Source organism: Papio anubis, chromosome 19 (assembly GCF_008728515.1).
Source record: "Papio anubis isolate 15944 chromosome 19, Panubis1.0, whole genome shotgun sequence".
Classification (NCBI taxonomy): Eukaryota; Metazoa; Chordata; class Mammalia; order Primates; family Cercopithecidae; genus Papio; species Papio anubis.
Window position 1 is genome coordinate 35,020,452 of NC_044994.1, and position 25,056 is coordinate 35,045,507.

The 25,056-nt window shown below is 36.2% G+C and overlaps 1 protein-coding gene across 4 annotated transcripts in view; it reads right to left on the reverse strand.

Annotated features, from left to right (window-relative positions):
* The window catches only part of RIT2 (Ras like without CAAX 2), a 376,034-nt gene that overhangs the window by 288,947 nt on the left and 62,031 nt on the right, over window positions 1–25,056 (reverse strand). For all 4 annotated transcript variants that reach the window (XM_003914331.5, XM_017951678.3, XM_017951677.3 and 1 more), the window contains exon 2: window positions 3,194–3,250. In XM_003914331.5, the coding sequence (XP_003914380.1) occupies window positions 3,194–3,250 (57 nt within the window). The remainder of the gene's footprint in view (window positions 1–3,193; window positions 3,251–25,056) is intronic.

The window sequence follows — 25,056 nt, forward strand, 5'->3', positions numbered from 1 at the left end:
CATTCTACCTGAATCCGTGTAATAAAGAAGTCTCCTCTGTTTTAACCCTTTCAAAAACAGTAATGTGAAGTAACCTGATGTTAACCAATCAGCTTTTCCTTTCTATTGTTATAAATTCATTGGTTACTGATGTTGAAATTGTTGCCAATAAATAAGGGAAACAATCACTCCTTGGGAAGAACAGTGATATCAAATATTGTATCTAACTGTTTTCAGTGATAAAGGGATCTCACGTTTTCAGAATTGAGGTATATTTGAAAGAAGAATAACTCTAAGCTGAATATAAGGGAGAAAATAAAGCCATATATATCCCTCAAATATTTCAGAGAAAAGGCTATTTAAAAGCCTCAATCAGTAGGGTAACAAACAGATCTAGAGAAGGATTGAAAAATATTTATTTCCTATCTCAATTGTGAAAAAAGTATCCTTGATAGGTGTTATGCTTTTATAATTTGTATGACTTTCAAACTGTACTAATATGAATTTCCTCTTGAGAGGTCATTAAGTCAGCCACACTGAGTTATAGTTATGTAGCAGAAGTAGGTGAAAGGTAAATTATTTTGGACATTTACCTTCTGCAAGCAGGATACCAATGGAAAATTGTTAACCAATATTCCCACTAGAAAGGCCAAGAAATGAAATGATGGGAAAATCGAATCAAAAGTAATAAAGTACTCTATGTTTCCATTTTCAAACTTCTTCCTCTAAAGCTGTTTTATTTATAGCCAGATAAAGATATGATTTTAGCTATCTGTTAGTACTGAATGTCCAGGTATCTTAATCTCAAGTGATAGATGTGTCTCATGGATAACTAAAGGAGACATCATCATATGCTTCTTATTTCTTCTTTTTGAAGGAGTCATTTATGATTTATTCACATCTACTGCCCTATTCAAGCTGTTAGATGTGACAGGCTGGTGAACAAGAGGCTGGTTTTTGAGACACCAATACATACAAAGCTTAAAGAATAACAGAAAATAATAAACAACTGAGTGAATTTCTGATTTCATAAATTATATATTATATTATTGAATTTTCCAACAGGATAAAAGATTCAGAGATTTTTCCAAAGATTGTCCCTCTTCTGTAACTTACAGTGTGTGGTATGAAGCTATTGGCATTCTAGAATCTCTAAGATATTTAGAAAATTGACTTAGAGAATTATCAAGCAACTGTTACAGCTAATCACTTCTAAAACTTTGCAAAGTAGTTACTTTCTCTTTAGAAACAAACCTCAACTTAGTGAGGAAGTCCTTTCCAGTTACCACATACTAATTGCATGTACTTAAATATAATCAATTTACTGCAACTGATGAGGTGGTCTTAATAAACAATCAGACATTTAAAAATAAGTATGCTTTATATTTGTCAGCAATGGTATGCAAGCTAATATTCTGGGGCCTTTTGGGGAAGAATACAGGAGTATAATTTACAGGATGACATTGAATATATCAAATTAGATGTTGAATTAAAATTTCTTGATGAGCATAATAGAAACTAGATGATCTTACCCATGGGTGGGGTGAGGGTAAGAGATATTCAGACTGAGGGAACAAATAGGGTAAGTAATGGGGAGTGGTTAAAGGAGCTCGCCATCCAGACAACCAGTTAGCCATGAGGCTATATGCCCCCATCTCTGGGAAATAATGCTTGATGTGTTTTTAATACCAGTGTGTTTCTAAGCAAAGAATACTACGGTGGACTCTGCTTGAAAATTTCCAGCCAATTCTTTAAAGTAGGTTTTTGAATGAGTAAAGCAATTTTAAAGACACCTTTTGTGCTTTGAAATAAGGAGAAAATGTGTTCCCCAATGCAAAGCGTCTACAGTATATTATGACAGAAAGACAACTGGGTAGGAGGAATAAAACATGAGTGGTGTTTTGGCTCTAGCAATATTTTTACACCTTAAATGTCAGTTTCCTAACCTTCAAGATGAGAATGATGGATAATGTTATGTCTATATCTAACGTTCCAAATGCACCATTAACATGGTTAAATAACTCTGCAGTAGAAAATTCAGAGACTGACAGAAGTGAGTTAATGACCAAATACATATATACTCACATCAACTTTACTATCCAGAGTACAATTTTATTATCCAGAGAAACTTCTCAAATGCAGATAGATATCCATTATTACATACTGAAATCACTTAATGGATTCCAACCATCATTTACCAGAAAGAAATAAAATAGAACAGATAATACTAGGGTACCCGGCGAGAAGTAAGGACAAATATTGTCTCTTGAAGTTTCTGTTGTGGTACTGAGAGACAGGACTAGCTGGATTTCCTAGGCCAACTAAGAATCCCTAAGCCTAGCTGGGAAGGTGACCGCATCCACCTTTAAACATGGGGCTTGCAACTTAGCCCACACCCAACCAATCAGAGAGCTTACTAAAATGCTAATTAGGCAGAAACAGGAGGTAAAGAAATAGCCAGTCATCTATTGCCTGAGAGCACAGTGCGAGGGACAAGGATTGGGATATATACCCAGGCATTCAAGCTGGCAAGGGCAACCCCCTTTGGGTCCCCTCCCCTTATATGGGATCTCTGTCTTCACTCTATTTCACTCTATTACATCTTGCAACTGCACTCTTCTGGTCCTGTTTTGTTAGGGCTAGAGCGAAGCTTTCATTCACCATCCACCACTGCTGTTTGCTGAGGTCACAGACCCGCCTCTGACTTTCATCCCTCCGGATCCAGCAGGGTGTCCGCTGTACTCCTGATCCAGTGAGGCACCCATTGCCACTCCCCATGGGGCTAAAGGCTTGCCATTGTTCCTATGCTGCTAAGTGCCTCAGTTCGTCCTAATCGAGCTGAACACTAGTCACTGGGTTCCAGAGTTCTCTTCCATGAACCACAGCTTCTAATAGAGCTATAACACTCACCGCATAGCCCAAGATTCTATTTCTTGGAATCTGTGAGGCCAAGAACCCCAGGTCAGAGAACGCTAGGCTTGCCACCATCTTGGAAGTGGCCCACCTCTATTTTGGAAGCGGCCTGCCACTATCTTGAGAGCTCTGGGAGCAAGGACCCCCTGGTAACAGTGCATTACATATTATAGATTTATGTGTATGTGTTCTGGGTAATAGAGTAAATTATATTTATTTTCCATCAACATTGCTAATATTTTCAAGCCATTAGTAACAGTGTCTTTATTTGAGCTTACAGAGAAAAGAGGTTTCTACTTACCTATAGTGGGGTCATGATAATCAGGAAACTGATGACTAATAAACTGCATTGTCATTGCTGAAAGAAAGAAAAACGCATTTTGTTTAACAAAAATTCACCAATTAATCAATAAGTTATTTACCAACATAGTTCACCAATCTTTTAAAAGGTTCTGGTGAATAAGTTAGTTATGTGAGTGACTAATTTAATTTCACACAAAATGAAAACAGTAAGACAAAGTTCTAGAGGGAAAAATATGTCAGATAATGCCAGATACTTCTCTGAAATAAATATGTACAAATTTTAAGTGTATTTCAATAAAAATGGTATTAGAGTAAAAACAAAGAAGCTCTTGACATAATGAAGACGTAAACCAGTTACAGAATCCCTCTTGACCTGCTCTGGTTAAACAGTTGGTAATGATGTGTAAGTCCCTTTCACCAAAGAATCTGTACATTCTTTGGAACTCTTAAGTTTTTCATCTTAAAAGTGAATAGATAACCTCTGAAGTTCTGATGAACTATAAAATATGTAATTACATGATTTTTATCTTTAACTGTTCAAAATTAAAATTATTTCAGTTACTTTTATTTTGCCTAATAAATTTATGTTATTGACCACCTTTTTTTCATTACTTTTTTTCTGTAATTCTGTATTCTCCACATTATTTCCAAACCTATGATTCTGTAAAACATTTGTAATATTTCTATTGTAGAGTATTTCCTCATGTGAATTTCCATTATTAGGAAGCAAAAGAAACTCTGAAGCAAAACAACAAACTTATATAAAAATAGTGTATAATAGCTCTTCTCTTTCTTTTTTCCTTACTCTTGCATGTGTGTTTGTTAACAGACTCTCTCCCTGAGCAAACTTTAGGTAAGATCCTAAGCCTTCTTCTCTACTAGGCCTCAAACATGGACCTTGTCCTTGCATTCTGACTGGGTCTGTATAGCCCACTTGTAGTACAAATCCTGCTAAGTCAGTTTAGAGAGAATCCTCCCCTGACATCTGATCACTCTGTCCTACCTTCAACAAGAATCCTGCTAAGTCAGTTTAGCAAGAATCTTCCTCCCCTTGATGTCTCCTCTTACGAATTTTCCATTCATGGGTGTAACTCCTCCCCTCTCACCTTCCTCCTCCCCTGTACCTTGCCTAGAAATCTCCACGTGTCCTTTCTGTATTTGGAATTGAGCCCAGTTATATACTGAGGACTCTTTTCCCTTGTGGAAATAGTTCCTGGATTAAATTTATTTTTATTGCTTCAACTAGTGTCCAGCTCTGGTTGTTTGGTTGTTTTTAACAGTGTATACACACTTTAGCAAATGTTCAGGGCAGGGAACACTCAGTTACATTCAACAAACATGTAGAATGCACCAGTCTGACCCTGCTGAGAAATGCAAAGAAATGGAAACTGACCCAGTGGAAGAGAATTTCTGTTTTATGCTTTAACAATTGCTTACTTCCTTTCTTTGCATTGACAAAAGAAGTCTCTACATCAAAGTATTACTCAATTTGACAGCCTTGGGCAAATTTTTGAAATGCAAATCAACATTCCTTACAGATAGCCTGAGGAGTTAGAATACTTCAGGTAAACACTGACAGCAACATGTTTATTAAGTGGATATGAAGAAGCATTTGGAAAATGTTTTCCTGAGTTTTAAAATGGCAGCTGTCTCCCTCTCTTTGTTCCTGACTGGTTTGCTCCCAGTTAGAATACAGAGGTCAGAGGCATGGCTTCATGTGAGCAATTAGCTATGGGTAGTCAGTCATCTCAATTGCAATAATAGCTTAGTTCAGTACACTTAAAACTAAAATGAAGATATTCCTAATCCACTCAAAACAAATGGATATACACTTAATTACTAATGTGATTAACAGCCTCAACATCCATCTTATGATAGTCAATTATTTACGCTAAAATCTCAAAGATGTCTTTGCATCCCTTCCCTCTCATATCCTCCATACAAACATAAATTTTAAGTTTTCACTCCAACAAATTTTTCAAACATCTTGATTCTGCTATTACTCTAGTTCAGAATCTTATATTTCTTTTGAAAATCTCTATTGTATTAGACTAAAAACTGTTTCCTCCATAATTATTTTATTTTCTTTACATTAGCTCTTTCCCAATGGTACCATCATCATCATTAAAAAAATTATGTCACTCACATATCAGCTGCTATTAAAATAAAGAACATAATCTTCAACATGATATGCTAATATATGTGGTCTTTCATGAACCACATTCATCTTTCCTTTTAGTCTGAACTTATACCACTGCCCAAACAGCTACTAGCCTTGTTCTCAGACTTAGTGTGCTACTTTCCATCCATGAGAATGCGTTTATCCTATGATATAAAAATGACCTTTGCCATCTTCATTTTGATATCAGAATAATGAAGACTCACTCCTTGCCAAAACTTCAGTCAGGCTTCTCAGAACCCTCTTCTCACCTACACCTAAACTTTTGTACTTCCATATTCATCTTTTCATAACCCAGATTTAGCAAAAATACTGCTAAATCAGTTTAGAGAGCATCCCTTACCTTTGATATCTGATCATTCTCAATACCTGATCAAATTCTTCATCCCCACCACTCCTCAAGAAATATTTTATTTCCCTGCCTTCAGCAAGAATCTCATTAAATTTGACCAGAATCGCCCCTTCTGGATATTTCTTAGTAATTTTTCCATCCACTGACCCCAATCCTGCTTCTTGGCTATACATCTGCCTTAGTGCTTGCTGTATTTGGAACTAAGACCAGTTCTACATGCAGTTCTTCTTTATTCTTTGCCATAGTTCCTAAATAAAATCTGTTCTTACCAATTTAACTACTCTCTGGCTCTGAAATTTTTTTTTTTTTTTTTTTTTTTTGAGACGGAGTCTCGCTCTGCTGCCCAGGCTGGAGTGCAGTGGCCGGATCTCAGCTCACTGCAAGCTCCGCCTCCCGGGTTCACGCCATTCTCCTGCCTCAGCCTCCCAAGTAGCTGGGACTACAGGCACTCACCACCACGCCCGGCTAGTTTTTTGTATTTTTTAGTAGAGACGGGGTTTCACCGTGTTAGCCAGGATGGTCTCAATCTCCTGACCTCGTGATCCGCCCGTCTCGGCCTCCCAAAGTGCTGGGATTACAGGCTTGAGCCACCACGCCCGGCTGAAATTCTTTAATAATGTTAATAATGATTGATATCTCTACCAAATGTCACACCATTCTATCCACACATTTAAACGTTCCTCTACCAGGTATCAGTACATGATAGTCATGGAAGCTATCAAGAAGCAATAGAACGAACTGTTATGGGCTAAGTTAATTGCTATGCAATTGGGAAGGAATTATGGAGCCTGAAGAAGTTTTGAACAAATTTAAGAAAAAAGATGTGAAAGCATTTTAATAATAGAAATATTTAGATATAGACTTGAGAAACAGACAGCCAACATCAGAAATAAATGAATCAGTCAAGGACTTACCTGTTACAGTTATTTATAAGAACACCTAGGCCAGGAGCAGTGACTCACGCCTGTAATCCTAGCACTTTGGAAGGCCAAGGCGGGTGGATCACCTGAGGTCAGGAGTCAAGAACAGCCTGGCCAACATGGCGAAATCCCATCTCTACTAAAAATACAAAAATAGCTGGGCGTGGTGGCGCATGCTTGTAATCCCAACTACTCCGGAGACTGAGGCAGAAAATCACTTGAACCTGGGAGGTGGAGGTTGCAGTGAGCCGAGATTGTGCCACTGCACTCCAGCCTGGGTGACTCCATCCTGGAGCCAGACTCCATTCCCCACTACCCGCCCCCAAGCCCCCACCCTGCAAAAAACAAACAAACAAACAACAACCAAAAAAAAAAAAACCCCAGCATATATTTAGATGATGGAATTTGTGCTGTAATGGAAACCTGCTGCTTGTTGTATAATTGAAAAAAACCCTTTAAGTGTGGAATCTTCTGACCCACCGCTGAGACAGAATCAAAGCAAAAGGAGCCAGCTGAGCTTTGTTTCAGAACTCAAAGGATAATTTCAGAAAGACTGATTTGTATAAGTTTCTTCTGTGTTTTACAAAGTGGATCCCCTATGGGACATCTAACAGGTATTTCCATTTGGGGGAGATAATTTGTAAAAAAACAATTTTTGAAAAATCTCTCCTAAGTACCTATCAAGCTCAACCTATTATCACACTGGAGAGAATCTGCTATCAGTCAGACTGGAGATTAAATTTTATTTCATTTTATGTTACATAGTTTTACCTCCTCAAAAAATTGGCATTCTATTATTCCTTGCTAAAGAGCAACTTCATAAGAAACTAAAACTCATAATTCTATCCTTTTTTCAGATATTTTAATTGTATTGACTTTATAATATCTTAATACATTGGTTCTAAAAATCTAATAACAATGGTCTATCTTTTACTCCCAAAACATTCGTTTATATGCACACAAGAACACAATATTGAGAAATGAGTAATGATCAACAAGTCCCAAGTGAGAACAGTTGTCCTAGAAAATACCAGCATAAGTCAGAAATCAATATTTTGATCAGAATGTTACTGTATAAGTGAATAATTGAACTGTGAATTGTAGCTTTTATTATTAAAAAGTTTCCCTTATGTCATTTAATTATTTTTATTGTTTTGGTCTGATCAAAGTTATAATCACTGCCTTAACTTGGTTTCAATTTTGGGGGTTTATTCCTAATTTTTCTTTGAATTTACAATTGTAAATCACTGTGTTTCAAGGGGTTTTTGGTACACTATAGTGCTGGATTTTTTGTACCAATTTAAAATTTGTTTTCTTTTAATAGGCAAGTTAAGTCCATTCACATTCTTGTACTCATGTTCTTATTCTTGTTTTAGTCTAGGTTTAAAATTGAATATAATAAATCTTCATCATTACCTATTTTTTTCCAAAATTTTCCCAATCTTCTCTTGATTGGATGGAGGAATACATATATATATATGTAATTAATGGGCACAATATTTCCAGTGTTCTTGCCTATTTAAAACTATTTTTCTATAGCCTTGATACTTACAAGACAACTTAGCTGGATATAAAATACCTGTCCTGCACTTTTCTAAACCATATTAACTGTTTGATCTGTTTTCCTGGAGATACTAAGGATTCTTTTTTCCTTATAGTCCACTAGTTTTACTAAGTTATGTCTTGAAATTAATAGTTTCAGGCCAGGCATGGTGTTTCATGCCTGTAATCCCAACACTTTGGGAGGCCGAGGCAGGCGGATCATGGGTTCAGGAGATCAAGACCATCATGGCTAACATGGTGAAACCCCGGTCTCTACTAAAACTACAAAAAATTAGCTAGGTGTGGTGGCAGGTGCCTGTAGTCCCAGCTACTCGGGAGGCTGAGGCAGGAGAATGGCATGAACCCGGGAGGTGGAGCTTACAGTGAGCCAAGATTGCGCCACTGCACTCCAGCCTGGGTGACAGAGTGAGACTCCATCTCAAAAAAAGAAAAAAAAAATAGTCTCAGATTTTTTTTTTCAGGTACAAGTGGGTCTTTTCAATAAGTAAATATATATTTTCTTTAATTTCTAGAACTTTTCACTAATTTTTTTTTTTACATGTTGTTTTTATTCTTCAAGGATTTGACTTTTTATACTGTTGAATATTTTTTGCCTGGTTTTCATTTCTACCAGATTTTCTCTGACTCTTTAGACCTTGTAAAAATTATTATTAATCACATATTCATTCTCTTGATTGTTTCCCTGCTCTTCAAATGTCTCATTTTTCATTCCAAGCTATTCTCCCAAGAGTACCCTGTGATTTGTCCATTATTTCTGAGATGATTTTGTCTTTTCTTACAATTTTTCTTCTCAGTATATATCTTCTTTAAGTTATTTCTGTTTCTTAGTTTTTGAATTTCTGATTCTGTGTTTAAATTCATTTACACAATATTATTTGAGGATATTTAATTCAGTTAAGCTTCTTGTAGTACATGTCAATGCTCTGTTAAATTTTGGAGGAGAGTATTTATTAGCTTAAAACAGTTGATTCACTCTTCTTTTTTCTTCTTAGGGTAGTTTTGTATCATGTTTGTTTCACCTTTTTTTCTCTATTCTTATGCGTTACATATTCAGTTATTACGTCAAGGGTGTTGTCTTCTGTCAGGTTAGTACAGTGCAGGGTTTTTATTTTTATTTTTTTTCAAATTATGTAACATTGACAGGTGGTGGGGATCATAGAAGTAATTGTCTTATCTTGTTTCTCTTTCTTTTCAACAGAATCTTTAGTTTTATTCACTACCTTCCTACCTTTTCCTTCACTGCCACATCTTGAAGGTGAATACCTCTTTTCTAATTATTTCCGTCTCCCTGAGAAGCAGATTGTCAGTTCTGGTTCTGTTTACTGTCAAGCACATTATCACCTCTGTGAAACCTAAAGTTCCAGACTAATTTTCAGTATTTTGGCAATTAGAGCTGTATGGCTTTCTTTCGAAAAATGATTTTACCTATATTTCATTTGAGTACTTGATTTTCCTTTCCTCTTTTTCTCAATCTTTTAAGTCTTCCCTCTGTCCATCCTCTACAACCCCAACCTTGTAATGGCACCAGAATTTCTGTTGACTTTTTTTTTTTTTTTGAGACTGAATTTCGCTCTTGTTGGCCAGGCTGGAGTGCAATAGTGCAATCTCAGCTCACTGCAGCCTCCACCTCCCGGGTTCAAGAGATTCTCCTTCCTCAGCCTCCTGAGTAGCTGGGATTACAGGAATGTGCCATCATGCCCAGCTAATTTTGTATTTTTAATAGAGATGGGGTTTCTCCATGTTGGTCAGGCTGGTCACGAACTCCTGACCTCAGGTGATCCACCCTCCTCAGCCTCCCAAAGTGCTGGGATTATAGGCATGAGCCACCGCACCTGATCTCTGTTTTACTTTTCTACCTAGAGGTAATTTGGCATTCATAGTGTAGATCACATGTGATTTAATTGTACTTCTTGTTGGTATTTTGGCTTTGTGGAAGGATATAGGGAGAAATTCAGATTCAAGAGGCCAACTATATTCTCCTACTCATTTCTCACTGACCAGTAAATTCTTATGTGTAACATAGAGCCCACAAAGTTCTTGTAAGTATAGATCTTCAAAACTTGATGCTGAAAATGAGCAATTAATTTTTTCATGGAGAATTTATGTCAAATATGACCTAAACACAATATATTTAGTTTCTGTTCTTATCTTTGCATCAAATTACTTCAATTAGATGACTAGAACTTATTTGTCTAAAAAGGCCGAGAGAGAAATGCAAGAAAGACTGTCACTGGATCGCAGTTCGGTCAAGACCGCTTAGACCAAGAAAAATCATGCTGTCCGTTCCAAAAGATTTTAAAGTTCACCATGAAACACCTATTGAGCACCTACTGTGTGCTAGATAATGACAATACCAAATTAATAGGTGGAACCCTTCAAATATAGTGAATTCTAGATGTGTTTTAGACCTCCTGAATCAGAAAATTAAGCTGCATGCATATGTGAGTGTGAGTAGGGGAGAGATTGATGGAAATAGGTGCCCTGGTATAAGTAGAATGTATAAGAACACATTTCCTAGCTTTGTCTTACAAAGCATTTATTAGTGCAAAAGGCAAATAGATGAACAAAGCTTTTGGTGTCTTTGCTGCAATTATTTTTCACTCTTGTCAAAAGCAACATAAGGGAGGCTGGAAGATGACCGTTCTGTTCCGTGGAGTCTTTCCCAGATCCTCTCATCAGGTGGTCTCCCACCCCTCAGAACTTCAAGGCCTCCTCTGAGTTCCTTATGACAACTTGGCAGAAAAGTGAAGTAAGAGAACTCACAGAGACTTGCATGACAGAATGTTAAGGAAAAAAAGTGCTATAAATATTGTACATTACTATATCCACAGTCTATTATCAAAACTCAGTTACTTGGTTCCTCCTAACTACTATGAGGCTGGGGTGCATGTTAGGAAGAAAAGAAAATATGTTTGGTGAACACATAGCAGGCTTCAGCATAAGGGGGAAAAGGATATTTAAAGGAAAGGTGGAAATGCCAAATGAAGGAAAATGAAATGTTATACTTTCCCCCCAAAAAGAAAAATCATTTTCTGAAAAACTAACTTTGGCCTTAATGTTACTCTGTATCTTACTAGCTTCTATAAGGAATGCTCCTAAATTATCTGAATAAACACCTTTTAATTTTTGATGAATATTACCAGAAATTATTATAAAAAACCATACTTTTAAATTTTTTTGTAGGGTGCAACAACTTACATGCTAGAAATATATGCATAATTGTATTTATTGCTTTTAAAATTAATTATCTAGATAGGAGTACATCTGAAATAATATGTGATGCATTTTTTCAGGTTTACTATGTGGTTATCATAAAAATATCTGGGAAAAGAAATAACAATAGGAGGTTTTTTCTACTGTATGCACATAAATGCTTCTTTGAAAGTTGGTTAGTGGCTTTATGGATACAAAGAAAGTGAAGAGTGTATATGAGTAGAGAAGACATTGGATTAGAATACTTGCAATCTTAATAAAAGTAATTAGAGATGAAAATAAAGAATGCTTAGTAGACTCAATAGCCCTTTGCTTCGACTTCTAATATTATTACAGTTAATTTATTACCCTTGTATATCAATTAAGAATACTATCCTACTGTAGAAATGGACATTACTGAATAGTAAGCTCTGGATACTATTAGGAAGTACCTGATGGATTTCATATCAAAGACCCTTTTTCTTTATTAGTGGCCATATCATTAACATATGTTATGTAAATGTAGTGTTTCTAAGGACTTTATAAAATATTCATTAAGTACATATAATAAATAATGGCCAAATGCATATTAAATGTTCATACAATGGTAGTGGTGAGAGATTAAAAACAATCATTTTTTAAAGCAAACACATTTTGTGTGGACTTCTTTTTTCATGCACATATTTTTATTTAAATTTCCATTTTATTATTTAGATATTCCCATAATTTACTATTTCATTTTAAAGTTAAATATAAGTCAACTGCTTCTTGCTTTGCATAATTCAGTATTAAATCATCAAATTTACTTCTTTGAAAATCTGACAATATTATATATCACCCTCCTTGGAATGTCAGTGGTATTTAGCCAGAGGCAGAGACTGTCAGTTATGAAAGAGGAAAATTATAGAAAGGGGTTATTTTCCACAAAATTATATATATACATATATATATAGCATAAGGTCATACAACTCATTATTACTCCTCCAACCCACATCTACTCCTCCAAAAAATACTTGATATTTATGCGAAGTACTAAACTAAAGCAATTTAGAGAATAATACAATCTGAAAACTCAAAGACAGAAGTTGGCAAATCACTGCTTTCCCTTTGAGAATTGATGTCCTGTCAGTGAAATGGGAAAAATGAGTTTGGGAGACAGGTCACTAAGATTTAGCCCCATTTCTCTTGGCTTTTGGGACCCCGAAAAAATTACTCAAATTCTCTGACTTAATTTTCTCATCTGAAAAATGAGAGGAGGGAAGAGAGATAACTTAAAACCACCTCCAAATTAAGCATTCTGCAATGCCTCTTTCTTCATTTCATTGTTACTATCGTCATCATTCCTTCCTCATCTATTTAGGATCTGGTTATTTCTCTTGTACTCCAATCCTCTATTTTAGTCATTCTGTTTCCGTCACATTGACCTTCAGAGTTTGTCATACCTTTCAGTAACCCCCTTTCCCAAGGAGCGTCTTTGTTGGTGCTTCTACCTGTGCCTGGAGAACTCTCCTCCAGATACCTGCATGGCTTGCTCTATACTTCTTTCAGATTATTACTCACTTGGGCCTTCTCTGGGAGGTGTTCTCTCATTACTGAATTTAAATCGAAACCCATTCCTCCTCCTTGGAACTCCCTATGTTCCCTTGCTGGCATTCATTCATTCAAAAATATTATGTGTCAGACAATGTTTAGATAGTTGGGATATATCAGTGGACAAAACAGATGAAGACCCTTGTCTTCTAAAGGTTTACATTTGAGAAGAGGATGGGGAGCTGTGCAGGAGGACAGCAGTGAAAATACACACACATTTCCTTACACAGTAATAATATGTTTAATGGTGACAACAGCAACAAAAAATAAAATTATGATAGCATTATTTTAAAAATAAACATTTAGTATGGTAGTTGGGATAAAATTCTATGGTAAAATTAAATAAATAGACCATTTTCAACAAGAATAAGAACCATGTATCCTTTTCCACTATTAAATAACTTGTTCATATAGTTTATAAAAATATAATCATGAGTATTAAATTATTATGTCTTTTATGTCCCAATAGATACATTTACAAGAAATTATAGGATTTTTATTGAAGACATCATTATTTAAAATAAGGCAGAAGTTATGTCTTTTAAAAATTTAAATTTAGGATAATATTTTATATATCAATTTAAAATTATTTAAGTTTGATTTATAATCTTACAAAATTCCTTGAAGGAACAATTTAAGAAAATTGTTTTGAGAGTCATGCAGTAATGTGGTCAGATTACAGAGCTATATCAAGGAATCAAATTGATTGGGCCATAAGACCCCAAAGCCAGACTCTTTCCATTGTGCTAATTAGTTTTCATTAATTCCTTCCTCTTACCTGAAAATTTATGCACCATGTGGGCCATTGATATTTGTCGACTAACAACATACATGTACACTAAATGTTTATTTTTGAATGAATAAATAAATGCACCTAAAATTAACTTTTGACTCAAAGTCAAATTAAGGTAAAAGCAGGGAGAGAGGACTGGGCCTAGTGGCTCATGCTTGTAAACCACCACTTTAGGGGGCCGAGGTGGGCAGATCACCTGAGGTCAGGAGTTCAAGACCAGCCTGACCAACATGGGGAAACCCCATCTCTATTAAAAATACAAAATTAGCTGGGCGTGGTGACACATGTCTGTAATCCCAGCTACTTGGGAAGCTGAGGTAGGAGAATTACTTCAACCAGAGAGGCGGAGGTAGCAGTGAGCTGAGATAGCTAAGATAGCGTCATTGCACTACAGCATTGTCATTGCAACAAGAGCAAAACTCCATCTCAAAAATAAATAAATAAATAAATAAATAAAAGATAAATAAAAGAAAGCAGGGAGAGTCTTCTTTTATTTTCCCCTCAGCACACATATTTACAAACATTTTGTAAATTGCATTGAGTTGAAGGTCAGAAATAGCACTATAAAAGTCCATAGCACAGGATTGTTCGCAAGGAGGATATGTCCAGAGGAAGCATGGCAGAATAGCACCCAACACTCAGGCAGTCACGCTGCTGAGCACGGAGAATAAGACTGAGATAACCACCAACCTGGAATGGCCCCAACCAGGAGTGATAGGATCTTTTTAAAGACAAGGTAAAAGGGAGGTACTAAGAATAGTAAAATAGGGTCTTTGTAGGGTTTGGTAAAGATCTCCTAATTCTCTTTGCAGCTTTTAATACTGACAATGTTGATCTTCCGTATTGAAATAATGTTGAATCAGAAATTGGGTAAGAGGTATCCCGATCCCTCTTTAATGACAGCTTTCATTTTTTTCTAATTAATGCATTTCTAAAATGAAAGAGGTTCTCCTCTGTTTTCTCTAAGGATACTACAGGTTCTAAGTTTCTATAAAATTAACATTTAAAAAGGGGTATTCAGCACTGGTGGTTTGGTGCTTTCCAAATCAAAAGCATAATTCCACATGTTTATATTAGGGTAATGAAGCTCATTAATGCAGGCTAATACCAAACCTACACTTCCCAGGGTGAGAATTTCTGAACGAATTCTTTTCTTAGAACAAATCCATCACAGTTCAATGGTGGGAAGGGAATCTGACATTGTGATTTAATGTATTTAGTCATAAGACATTTACTGAAGGGCTGGTATGTCTACATTTCTATGGGTCCTGTGTGGTTATAGGATATGGACAATCAAGAAGAAAAGGACTGAGATTTAGGGGTTGAGGGATAGATTAGAAAACAGCATCCTTTAGTTGGAGGAATGGTGTTCAACTGAGCAGTTGGATGGGAGCAGCACCTTTTTCAAGTCTTCATTTCCGTGAGTGTTTTTCCTTTATGGAATGTTCCCCTTTGCTTTCTTGACATTTCTCCACAAACTCACTGCTAATGGAAAGAAATTGTGCTTTCCGGGACTTTAAAAACTCTATTCATCTTCACTGACTGATTTTCAAGGATGATTGATGAGAAACAAAAAAGCAAAGAATATTAAAACTAAATGTCATTACTTGCTACATGCTGACAGTTTATTTTGAACTTAAACGAAGAAGAAAAATAGACATTTTCACTAATATTTTCTCAAATATTTTATCATTTAGGATAAACCTCATCTCCTCAGGTAAATAAAATACCTAAGGAGTATTTCAATATGCAGTGCCCTGCATACCTGTGCCAACACATGTAAATACAACTCTCTGTGTAGTGCCATTCTTATAGCATAATAACTAATGGAGACAATTACTGGTGTCTCATCTACATGAATAGGTGGTAGTAACTACAGACAATTCCAAAGCATTCGCATTTTAAAATGTGTATAATTTGCCATAGGACTTATCATAGATGTTAATATGTAATCCGTATGAGAATTAATATTGTTATCATTTGCCACAATAAGAATTTACTCTGTCTTGACACCCTGATCCTGCAGTGAAAACATTTTTTGACATTTTAGATAATCATGTTTGTAACTAATAGACACCAACATATACCTGGGGCTGAAGGTTTTACTTTCATTGGTTTAGAAGATTATCAAAGTATTAAGGCACCCATGATTTAAGTGTTGCTGTAATATCTGCATACATCTTAAGCATTTTCTTTTGTTTGATGAATCTCTATCCTACTTGTAATAATTTTGTAAAAACACTTTGAGAATAGATCATAGAATAGTCAACTGCCTACCTTATCAGAAGGGCACTGGAGGGCACAAATAATATTTTTACCTCACCTCTAATATCTTTTTACCTCCTGCCTGGATCTTCCCATTTTGTGCCTTGTACCATGAATATGTTTGGCTTCCTAGACTCTTTTCTTAAGACATCATTAGCTTCCATCAGCTTCCACAGTACTTTATGAAAAAAACTGAAAATGGAGGATGGACCATATCCTGAACAAAAGGCATACTCTTTCATGGCCTTATCCAGATCATATGTATTTAAATTAATCATGGTAATAATGGTGATAATCTTTATAATATTATATTTTCACAGCGTTCTTTTGGTTTATGTATTATTTTAACCATATTTTTCTTTTCACAGCATATGTGAAATGACATCAATCTAAAGGCAATGGCTGGGTCTCAGATGCAAGACAGGCAGTCCTGATAGGCTGGAATGATGGGACAAACCCAGAAAGATAAAATGTAACAGAATCATGCAAAAATCTTGTATTTTAGTCAATAATCAATGTGACAATTACAAAACTACAAAATGAGTCAGTGCTGGTATGACATCTGTTCAAATGAAAAAAGACGTGGAGGTCAGGATCAGATCTACATAATTATCTGACAAAAACATAAAATTTGAACGATTTGCACAGTTTTAGAGCAGATTGTGACCACATTATTAATTTTCAATATAGCTTGTTGGTCCACTAGGCTAGATTTGTTATGGTGACACGAACACATCCACTGACTAGATCAGTCCCTGGACTGGATTTTATCTTGCCTCATAGTAAACATGCTTTGGCTCCACACAGTACCCTGAGATGAGCTCTGCCTAAAGCTGGGCTGCTTCTGCTGCCTTCTAGTCATCTGAGAGGCAGAGGCCTTGGCTCCCTAGAGACTGGGAACGTGGTGTCTGGCAGACAACACAGGGTCTTCAGCAGTCAACATTTACAGAATTGAATCATGCCTATTCTCCCTAGGGCAGTGGTTCTTAAAATATGGTCAAATAACCCTTAGGGTCTGAGAGGCTCTTTCATAGGGTAAATGAGGTTCTCTCTTTTCCCACTTGTCTGTATAAAACCAGCTTTCCTTATGTACTCAACCAAAACAACATACTTTAGCATATTGAACACAGAAACAGATAGACAAATGCAATTATTTTTTTAAGCTATGCATCCATGGAGAATTTAAAACAAAACTTCAGTTTTAATTTATAGTATGGTAGATATCAGTAAAAATAATTCACATAAACAAAGCTCTTCAGGGTGCTCAGTAATTTTCGAGTGTTTAGTGTGATCCTCAGATCAAAAAGTTTGAGTGCCACTGATCTAAGGCAAAACTTCACCCTTCCAAATAAAAAAAAAAAACTATAATTATTCATACATCAAGTAATAAATATTTCAAAAGCCTATAATCAAAGATGACACAATATGAAAGCATACTTGGACAAGTTGTCTATATGACTCCAGATCATTTTTTTTCTCATTTCCTTTTATTCTTCTACCATTTCTCCTTTCTCAATGTCATATATTCATGGCTATTGTGCTTATATGTCTCCCTTTTTTCTTATAATCTTTCGGTTTTTCACTCATTTTGTCCTTCTTGCCATATCCAACTATTTCTCTCAACACTCTTTCTCCTTTTCTAGAACTTGCTGTCATTTTTTGTTTTTCCACTTCACCACTATCTTACCTGTGCATAATATCAAATTATAGAATTAAAAATTAATGCTGTGCTTAATCAATAAAGTTTTAGTAAATTTCCACCAAATCACTCCCTCTACTCTCATCCCAAGACAGTTAATATTAAAATTTTGGTGACTAAAAACCAAAACAACACCAAAAATAAATTTATAAGTTATACTTAAATGTAATGCTTTCATTTTTCTTTTTTTTGTTTTTGTTTTTTTTTTTTTTGAGACGGAGTCTCGCTCTGTCGCCCAGGCTGGAGTGCAGTGGCGGGATCTCAGCTCACTGCAAGCTCCGCCTGCCAGGTTCACGCCATTCTCCTGCCTCAGCCTCCCGAGTAGCTGGGACTACAGACGCCCGCCACCTCGCCCGGCTAATTTTTTGTATTTTTAGTAGAGACGGGGTTTCACCGTGTTAGCCAGGATGGTCTCGATCTCCTGACCTTGTGATCCACCCGTCTCGGCCTCCCAAAGTCCTGGGATTACAGGCTTGAGCCACCGCGCCCGGCCAATGCTTTCATTTTTCTACAGATATGCTTTTTAATGTTCTTAGGAAAATATAAAGAGAAAATAAAGTTAAAATAAAATTATTATATTTATAAACTAACATATGAGGAGTCTACAAATGAGAAGAGTGAGCATAACGTGAAGAAAAGGGAAGAAGCTGCTTTGAAAAGGTCTGAAGCCAGGGGCTTAGAAAGATGGAACATACCAGGCAGCCATGCAACGGAGCATGGTTAGAAAATTTGGGACAATTTAATAACAGATGTCAAATGTAATGTTTTGCTTGCTTTGTGTTGAAATTATACTCCTTTGTTTCTCCTCTTTAATAAATTATATGACACAAAAATATGAGGGGAGTTCTACTGTTTAAACCCATCATGGAGTGGAGGCTGACTGGTCAAAGAGGAGGGCAGCCTTGGAAGCTGAGAGCAAAAGTTGAAGCACATGAGGCCAATGAAATGGCTGCAGGTGTGGGCTGACTCAGGGATAACCCATAGGGATCTGCGATCTATCAAATTTGGAATCACTGAAGATACAAAGAAGGTATACTGTCACAATGTATGTTATGTTGGGACTTGAACCATTCCATTGAGACCTTTTCTGATTTTTAAGCCACTGCCTTTAACAACCTTTTATTATATGATTGTATTATATGGGTTCACTAAATTCAAAGCTAACTGATGTCAGGCTCCTGTTTCTTTTGTGTATCTATAACAATAATGTTAGTGCTAAACATGACATTAAGTGTAGCATGTATTCATTGAAAATTGGTGACTGGCTCACTGCTGATATAAATAAATGCATCAAATATTTTAAAAACCAATAATTCCAAGAATTAAATATTTAGGTTGTGAGATTACATGAAACTGTCAGTCTGGGAAAATGGCTAAGGAAACAAGTTCTAGAAGTTGAAGACATTTCCTGGATACTTATACATTATGTGACTTTAGGAGAGTTATTAAGTAATTAGTTATGTTTCTTAGTTGCCTCATCTGAAATGTAGGGTTAATAATAATACCCACTATGGGGTTGTTATGAAAAGTAAGTGAAACAATATATGTAAACAACCTAAACTAGTGACCAGACAATTGTAAGCTCTTGGTAAACATTTATTGAGATTTACTTTTAAACTGTTTTATTTGGAATGATTCAAATGATTTGTTTTTTTCAATGTTTCATCGTGGTCTCAGGGTCTATCTGGCTAAAATATGATGTTTTTTATAAAACCACAGCTCACATATGTTCATATGATGTTGTCCCATCTGTTTGAAATATTACATTTCAATCAACTGTTGTTTCGCTTTAATGAATGTACCTTGTTTGATGTTCCTTATATTATCACAGGAATGCCAGTTGTTCATTTTTCTGTTGTTTAATTAATGAATTAGTAGAGAAGAGAATATAACCAATAATCTGGTTTCTAAAATTGTTTCAATCACGCGTTAGACTGAATTGAAGAACAGTTTGAATCTAGAGTAGTCACTTATTACTTGGTTAAGGTTGTTTCTGTCTTCTTAATACATACATTGTAGCATCAATAGCATGACAATCCAACTCTCTGGAGCAAAAGTTAAGTGAATTATGGAGAGAAAACTGGCAAACCAGCATGGACAGACATGATGATAGTGAATCTTGGCTTGTGAAATTCCAAAGACAGCCTGTAGTTCCCTTTCATAAACAATGACACAGTAAGAACTTCCAGGAAGTTGTCCAGGGTTTGATAGAAAGATCATTGAGCAGCTAAATTCTCATAACATCAAATGCTAGTCCATTAAATTAATTCAGACAAGTCACAATGACAGCTCTAGCTCAATTTCTTTACTTCTAAATCGCAAGCGCTGTACTAGAAATGTTCTTTTTATTTTCTGTACATTTAATCAACAAACAACTGCACTACAGCTAGGTCCTCGGTAAGTTTTAGGGACACAGAGGTAAAAGGGGTAAATTCTATCTTCAAGGAACTCACAACAGAATAAAGGATAAAAATTAAAAAGATAATTACATCATTGTGCACTAAATGTTATGATAGTTAATTGCAGGTTCTAATTTAGGCAAAGGAGAGGGAATGCACTCTAACCTTGGGGAGAATTATTTCTCTGAGAAGGCAGGGCATCCTGAATCTTGAATAGTGAATATGTATTAATAGTTAATGATACACATGGGTAAGCAGTAGAGGAGACTTACAGGCAAAGGAAATAGCATCTGCCGAAGTTCCAAAGGCTCAGGCAACAAGCGGTATTCAGGCATTTCTGCTAATTCAGTATAGATGGAGCTCAGAGTGAATGTAAGGTGTACAGCTTGCAGATGGAGGCTGGAGAGAAAATCTAAAGTCATATCTCCAAGGGCCCTTTGTGTCATTAAACATTTTAAACTTTCTTCTGAAAGCAATGGGTAATTGAGAAGGGATTTTTTTTTTTTTTTTTTTTTTTACATGAAGGAGACATACTCAGAATTGCTTTTTATTTGTTTGTTTGAGACAGGATCTTGCTCTGTCTCCCAGGATGGAGTACAGTGGCACAATTATGGCTCACCGCAGCCTTGAATTCCCTAAGTGATTCTCCCACCTCAGCCTCTCTAGTAGCTGAGACTGCAAGTGTGCACCACCAGGACTAGCTAATTTTTAATTTTTGTGTGTGTAAGGACTGTGTCTTACTATGTTGTCCTAGCTGGTCTCAAAATCCTGGACTCAAATGATCCTACTACCTTGGCCTCCCAAAGCACTACGATTATAGGTGTCAGCAACCGTGCACAGCAGAATTGATTATTGAAAATAAAATCTACCAGCAAAAATGAAGGAAAATATATAAATAGACATTTCTGGGGGTAGGAATACCTGTTAGGAATCAGCTGTGTGAAATCTGCATGGGAAAAGGTGAAGGCTACGCAGAAGACTCCAGCAGTACAGGTGGTGTGGTGTTATGGCGTTTTGGTATATATTGATTTGCGTCCAGGGTTCCTGGTTCATAACTCCCATAGCAATGCTTGTTTTAGTCTTTTGTGTTGGATGTATTGGGCCTCAGGGGCAGGCCTCAGGAAACAGAATCCCCTTCTGTCCTCCATCTGCCCCAAAGTAGAACTCTAATCTTTCCTGCCTTTCTGATTATGGGTTTTAAGACCCTCCCCAGAGAGGATCCTGCCCAATACCTGAGGGAAGCAATGCTAACATTGTGAAGCTTCCATGAAAAACCCAAGAGGACAGGGTTTGAGGAGCTCAGGACAGCTGAACACATAGAATTTCCTGGAGGACAGCACTCCCAGGGAGGGCACTGAAGCTCCACGCCCCTTCCCCTATACTTTACCCTATGTGTCTCATCATCTGTATCCTTTTGAAATATCCTTTTTAATAAACTGGTGAACATAAGTAAGTGTTTCCCTGAGTTCTCGGAGCCACCCCAGCAAATTAATCCAACCTAAAAGGTGCTAGTGAGAACCCCAACGTGAAGCCAGTTGGTCAGAATTTCTAGAAGCTTGGACTTAACAACTAGAGTCTGGCGTGGCCGGGGGGGGAATATTGGGGGCTGGGACTCCAACCTGTAGGATCTGACACTATCTCCAAGTAGAGAGTGTCACACTTGACTTAGAGGAGACCCAGTTCACTACTTGATGTGTGGGAAAACAAACAACAACAACAACAACAACAAAACACTTATTTGGCCACAGAAGTCTCCTGTGTTAATGATTGCTGTTGTGGTGCCATGAAAGTAGAGAAAATATTCAGTTAAAGGGGAGAGATTTTTCCATTACAGATAGGAAGTTTTGTAATAGAATGAATAGATATTCCAGAAGAGAACTTGGAGGAATTGAAGGCTGATCAAATAGATGAGGTATGAAAGATAGTTATTTTTTTCTGAGTGGATGGGATGGTGACCTTTGCTAAGGGAACACAGAATAGTAACAGGTTGAACAAGATAAAAAATTTCCATCCAGGAGAGGTTCACTTTAAGGTGCCTGTGGGCTTCTCATGAAAGACATTCATAAATTGGACATATATGTCTAGAGATCGGGAGATGATCCCTCAAATCTTTTCATATACTATAACTTAAATTTATTGAAAAAATTAACTATGAAAACATTTTTAGTGTTAACTGCCTGCTAGCCATTGGTCTAAATCTAAATAATTAAATGAGTGCATATAAAGTACTTGCAATATGCATTGCTCTTGCTTTGAAGTAGCTCATTAACTCAAGAGGGATATAAGCCATGTTGTCTAACTTACCAAATAGAAAATCAAAATGCCAAACGAAATGTTTAACTTTTAACCTTTTAACTTGTTATGGAGACCCCTCAATCAGATCTTCTCAGATAAAATTCCTACTTGTTCAAGTTAGAGGTTCTCTTGGACCCTTTTCCACTCCTTATCTTTCTTGTCTTCTTACCTGAATTTTGGATTATCACAAGCCTGTTCATATCCTGTATAACACAGAGTCAGAGAAAATACCCAGGACTTCACCAAAGTTTTACAAGACATGCCAGACAATAGCTTGCTGAACGACATCACTCCACTCTCATGAACGTATTTTAAGCCTTTACTCCTCTTGCTACCATTGTTCATCTATTCAACGGTGGCTGATAAATAAATAATGACAACTTATTTTCCTTCTCACAATGTCAACCTTTAATTATGGAATTACTTATGTATGTAACTTAAAAAGTTAAATAATACCATTGATATGTGTATAAAATACCTGAATTTAACTCATTATAAAACTAATGGCTGCTCTGAGAAATTTAATTAGGATTATGTAAAGAATAAAGAGCTATTTACAGGAGTGGATTTATTAATTGGGCTTATATATTTCTATTATTTTATCCAAGGCAGTTTTTAAGATGTAAAATATAATTTGAAAAGAAATGATGAATATTTCCCAACTCTATCTTTTTGAATACTTCATGTGCTTTATCATATAACCTCCCATATAAAACTCTCTAATTCCTATTACATATAGGATCAGTTCCAAACTCCCTAGTTTGAAATTCAGAAAATCTTCCTAATCTGTTAGCCTGAATTTGAACAAAAAAGTCCAGGGGCTGGTAACCTATCAAACTGCTCCTTTCCACACTGTTGACATTGCCCCAGTCATGCCTCTTACCTACTCCTCTTTCTTCTCTATTTAAACTCATAACATTTAGCTCAGTTTCCCTTTCCTAAGAACTTACCTGATCCTCCAAGTCTTTAATGGCATCTGATTATCTTAAGCACTAATTCTCTGCCTTCTCTCACACTCTAATAATATACATAGGTCTGTGACTTCAAGTAGCCTATCAAAGCAAGTGTAGAGAAAGTTGCCAGGAGTAAGCAGGATGTAACTGTTCTATCTTGCCCACCAGAAAAGTCATATTTTTTTCAAGTCTTGGAGGCACTTTTTGATAGATACTGTTTCATGTGGATAATTAAATGGGGTCCAGAGAGGTTTGAAAACTTGCCAAAGCCCTCTCAACTTTTAATGAGCACCTCTATTTGAATCCAATACTGTCTGGCATATGTTCTTCATCCTCTTACCTATGGCCACATTGTAGGAGTATAGGCTTTGAAGTCAGGGTATTAGGATTTAAATTGCAATGCTCCTCATTTTAGCTCTGTGGATGGGTTTAGGAAATGCTATCTATACTCTTTGCTGAGTAATTTACATACTTACTAGTGGTAAGTTTGTGAGCAAGAACCCTAGACCCTGATACGTAAGTTATGCTCACTTCATAAATAGAGAAATTGAAGCACAGGGAATTTAGGAAACTTATCCGGAGCCATATAATAAGATACACGACTGGATTGCAATCCCAGGCAGTCAGCCCACACTCTGAACTATTATACTTATTATTATGATAGCTTCTATGGAAAGCTATCATAACCCCTTTAAGCAGCAGGCGATTTCTTATGTATAAAATGGGTATAGGATTGTTTCGAGGATTAAATGGGATGATAAGAAAAAACTAAGCATAATGACTGGCACATAAAGGAACTAGATAAATATTTTTTGTTATCTTCATCATTTTATTATACTGTCTGGAGGGCTGGGAGGAAGAGATTCAATATTTTTAACCCACCCAAAAGTGATTCTAAGCATATTTAAATGTTCTACCTTGTATTCATTGATTTGATCATTAAAACGTTAGGTGTTTTAAAAGATGGTGAAGAAAGTAAAGGCACTATCAAATATTGGTAGATACATGGATTAGTAAAATATTATATTTAAATCATAATAAATAATGGAGCATTGTTTTACACTTTCATATACAAAGTAGTTCCTTGTGGAAGAAATTTCCTCTTTAGATCTTATATTCATTTAACAGCAGGAACCAACAGTATAATCTGCTGCAGAATCTGAACACTTGCTTTAATCATACTTGCCTATAATAGAGTCATACAAATGTATTTTGGACCCTATCACATCAATTTCTATCATTACCTCCTTTACTAATATCTAAATGCTCCCCAGGCAGAGTTCTTGGCAGGATTTGGACACACTGTAACTCTTTGACCATTTGCAATTCCCCACTGAGAGGGGAAATCAGTTTTTTGTTGAAAGTTAGCTTTGCTTTGTCCCCACCTCCAAATTTGAGCCAGCCTCTCAGTAAATGTATGTCTGTGACTGTAAGGATGTCAAGGCTAGAGTGTACAGCTCGGTCAGTATCAATATCCCTTCTGAAAAAAATGAAGGACCTGAAGGTAAACAGGATTATGATGGCTCCCAGCTGAGGACAGAAAGAATTTCAAGATGAGGTTAAAAGGTGTCTCTTTGAGGCAATATATAAATGTGTTACTAATAAGATTAGGAAGAGTTCTAAATCTCACAAAGCAGACTAATCTTTAACTCCTAATAGCT